At 36.2% G+C, this 2,969-nt stretch overlaps 1 protein-coding gene across 1 annotated transcript; it reads right to left on the bottom strand.

Annotated features, from left to right (window-relative positions):
* Positions 1–1,303: 1,303 nt before the first annotated feature.
* On the bottom strand, positions 1,304–2,494 carry LOC126417125 (uncharacterized). The gene has a single exon (XM_050085021.1). It carries the CDS (start codon positions 2,492–2,494, stop codon positions 1,304–1,306), a length of 1,191 nt encoding a protein of 396 aa, XP_049940978.1.
* Positions 2,495–2,969: the final 475 nt, after the last annotated feature.

The following is a 2,969-nucleotide window of genomic DNA, read 5'->3' as shown; positions in this document are numbered from 1 at the left end:
TCAAAAAATCGTATCTATTGCTTCAAAGTCTACACATTACAACCATGTAAAAACAAATATTCTAAGTTGTATAACAAAAGCAGAAAAAAATATTGAAAAATAAATGGCGCATTTCCCCAGTTTTGGCCATGTTAACCCTACCTATGGCCAGTTGTTTCCCCACTTATGGCCACTTCATATTATAATAAAACTATGGCTAAAATAATTGTCAGTCCATGAGCCAGAAGGTAATTTGTGCTTTATACAAGTCTGTAAGACAACAAACATACATCAAATAGGTAAAAGGTACAGAAACCGAATGAACAGAGAAAAAAAATCATTAGGCAAAGTATTGTCCCAGTAATTATTAAATCAACTTCCAGACAAGTTTATTTCTCACGAGTATCAATGGAACCAGGGAACTTTGTTTCTAATGAACGTCCTTCTTGCATCAAGACTGGATCTGGCAGTTTTCCTATAATATCTTCATCCGTTATAGTCGAAACATCATTTTCAATGTATTTGAAACAAGTTTTCTGAACATTCGAACTTTTTTGGCGCTGAATTTCATATTCAGAGTCAGAAAGCACTTTCAAAATTACAGATACATACTTAAAAATTGCAGGTCTTGTTCTTCTATTTCCTGTTAAACTAAATTTTACCAAAATAAAGTCCCCTACTTTCAAATTCTCACTCGAAGATAGTTTCACATTTTCTGGTATTTCATCTTCATCTCCTCCTACATAGTCATCTAAACTGCTTCCACTGACCGTCCATTCTTCTTCCTCGGAAGAACTTGTTGGCCTATCGCTTAACTCTTGTCTTCCCCTTTTTACGTGAGATAATGCCAAGTGCTGCTCTTTGGATTTTAACTCCTTCATAACTTTTCTCTTCCTTTTTTCCTGCTCCTTCTCCTGCTTCTCTTTTTCCTTCAGTTCATGATATTCCACCCACTTGTCACTAGTCACAACAGTGGGTGTATGTTCTTTCTTTCTCTTTGTGCCTCGTTGTTTGGGTTCTCGTCAAGTGATGACACTTTCAAAAACTGTTGCTAATGATTTTGGTGGTGTCACTTGGATACGCACTGAAGATGGACTGTGGTTGGATGTTGGAGTACCTGAACTATGTGAAATACTGTTGGGGGTTGTTGATATATCTGCAGGAATAAGACTGTTGGTGGGTGTTGAAGGAATATCTGAATTCTGTAAAATGCTGCTGCGTGTTGAAGATATGTCAATATTATTAACATTTTGAATGGATGAAGGATTAAGTCTGTCTGTATTTTGTGAAACATTCTCTGTTTGATTATCTTCAGAGGGAGGCGCTATGCTATCTGAAGAATGTCATCAGTGTTACCACTAACACCATGCATTTCAACCTCATCGGCTATTTTTCTCGAGAACTTGAAAAGTAATAATGCTTCTTGATTTCCTTCCCACTCATTATTCCTTCTCTTGGTTGCTCTGAACTCATCTAGAAGGACAGGATCAATCTGCTTTTCTATGTATGAGAAATGTCTCTGAAGTTCCTCACTTGTCTGAACTGTGGTTGACGCTGGTATACTACGAACAACTATCTTGCTGTAATCTACATTGTTCACATTAAATGGAAACAGACCAGTTGCCCTGAAACCAGCACGAATATTTTCCATCATTTTAGGTTCTATAATAATTTGTGACAGAACAGAAGGTACATCAGATTTTGAAATTTCAGTGCCATTATTTTCAAAACGCCATTTCTGAACAATCTTCTTCCACATTTTTTTCATAGGTCCAAAGACAGCTACATCTAATGTTTGCAAGATGTGTGTAGAATTGGGAAGGAGAGCAACTAGAATGATCTGATTTTCCCTGCAATATCTGCTCAAATGAAGTGTCAAATGAGAGCAGTGCCCATCTAAAAATATTACTACAAGCCGGGGAATTTCAGCTTCTTTCAAGAACGGATCAAACACATTTGTTATATACTCAAAAAAACTTTCACCTGTCATCCACCCATTTTCTGTTTTTCCAATGCCCCAGTTTGGAGGAGCTGCTTTCACCAATGATGCTGGAATCCTTGCATATTTGAACAGTGTTAAGGGAGGAGCAAATTTTCCAGCAGCATTCACTGCAAACAATGTAATAACATTATCTTTGTCAGAGTTACATGACTCATCATAAACATGATGGCCACGAGGACCTATGAGTAATTCCCCTTTAGGAGCCAGAAAAAAAGAAGTTTCATCCATATTAAAAATTCTGTTTGGGTCATTTAACACATCCATATCATTTAAAGTGATGGATACTTCGTGAAACCAGTTTCTTATTATCTCTTCTGTAACAGAACCTCTGGCCCTATTGACATATTCTGTATGTTTTTGTGGCAGAACCTTGTGTCTCTTAAGAAATCCATGATACCACTTTTTTCCAGGTCGATTGTTAGTAAATGTAGCCTTACAACTTTCCATATCTGCACTCTCAATAAGTTTTTGCACAGATGCACAGAGATTTTCTTTAGTAACTGGAAATCCCATGCTAGAACAGTCCAAAACCCAGTCGACCAATTTTTTTTTTCAATTTGTTCACCTAAGAATGTGGACCACAGTGCCCTGTAGATTCTTTTGGAGGTACACCAGAACCTTTGTTTCTTAATGTTGTCCTTGGAACTTTGTACAACTTGCTTGCAGTAGCAACCTTCATTCCCTCATCAATAGCCTTTAGAGCATCTTTAACTTTGCTGGGAGAATACTGAAACTTGTTATTCTTTGGTTGACACATTTTTCCTATAAATAATGCACAGAGATGGAGTTAAAGAATGTTGCATATTTGAATAGTGCCTATTGCATATTTTGTATCTTACAAGCATAGGTAAATTAGTATGATATGCCAAGACAATACTAACAATGAGGTATATATTGATATAAAAATACCAAAAATATTTTAATAAGCCTATTTAAATAAAATTATCCTAGTGTAATGTAGGACAGAACACTAATATTGATGTTTTTG

The sequence above is a fragment of the Schistocerca serialis genome, chromosome 8 (genome assembly GCF_023864345.2).
Source record: "Schistocerca serialis cubense isolate TAMUIC-IGC-003099 chromosome 8, iqSchSeri2.2, whole genome shotgun sequence".
Lineage (NCBI taxonomy): Eukaryota > Metazoa > Arthropoda > Insecta > Orthoptera > Acrididae > Schistocerca > Schistocerca serialis.
The sequence above is the reverse complement of the archived record's forward strand: the minus strand, read 5'-3'. Positions and strand labels throughout refer to the sequence as shown.

Bases quoted from the DNA above. Each gene is read 5' to 3' on its own strand.
- LOC126417125 (XM_050085021.1), bottom strand. From the start codon at position 2,494: ATGGGATTTCCAGTTACTAAAGAAAATCTCTGTGCATCTGTGCAAAAA.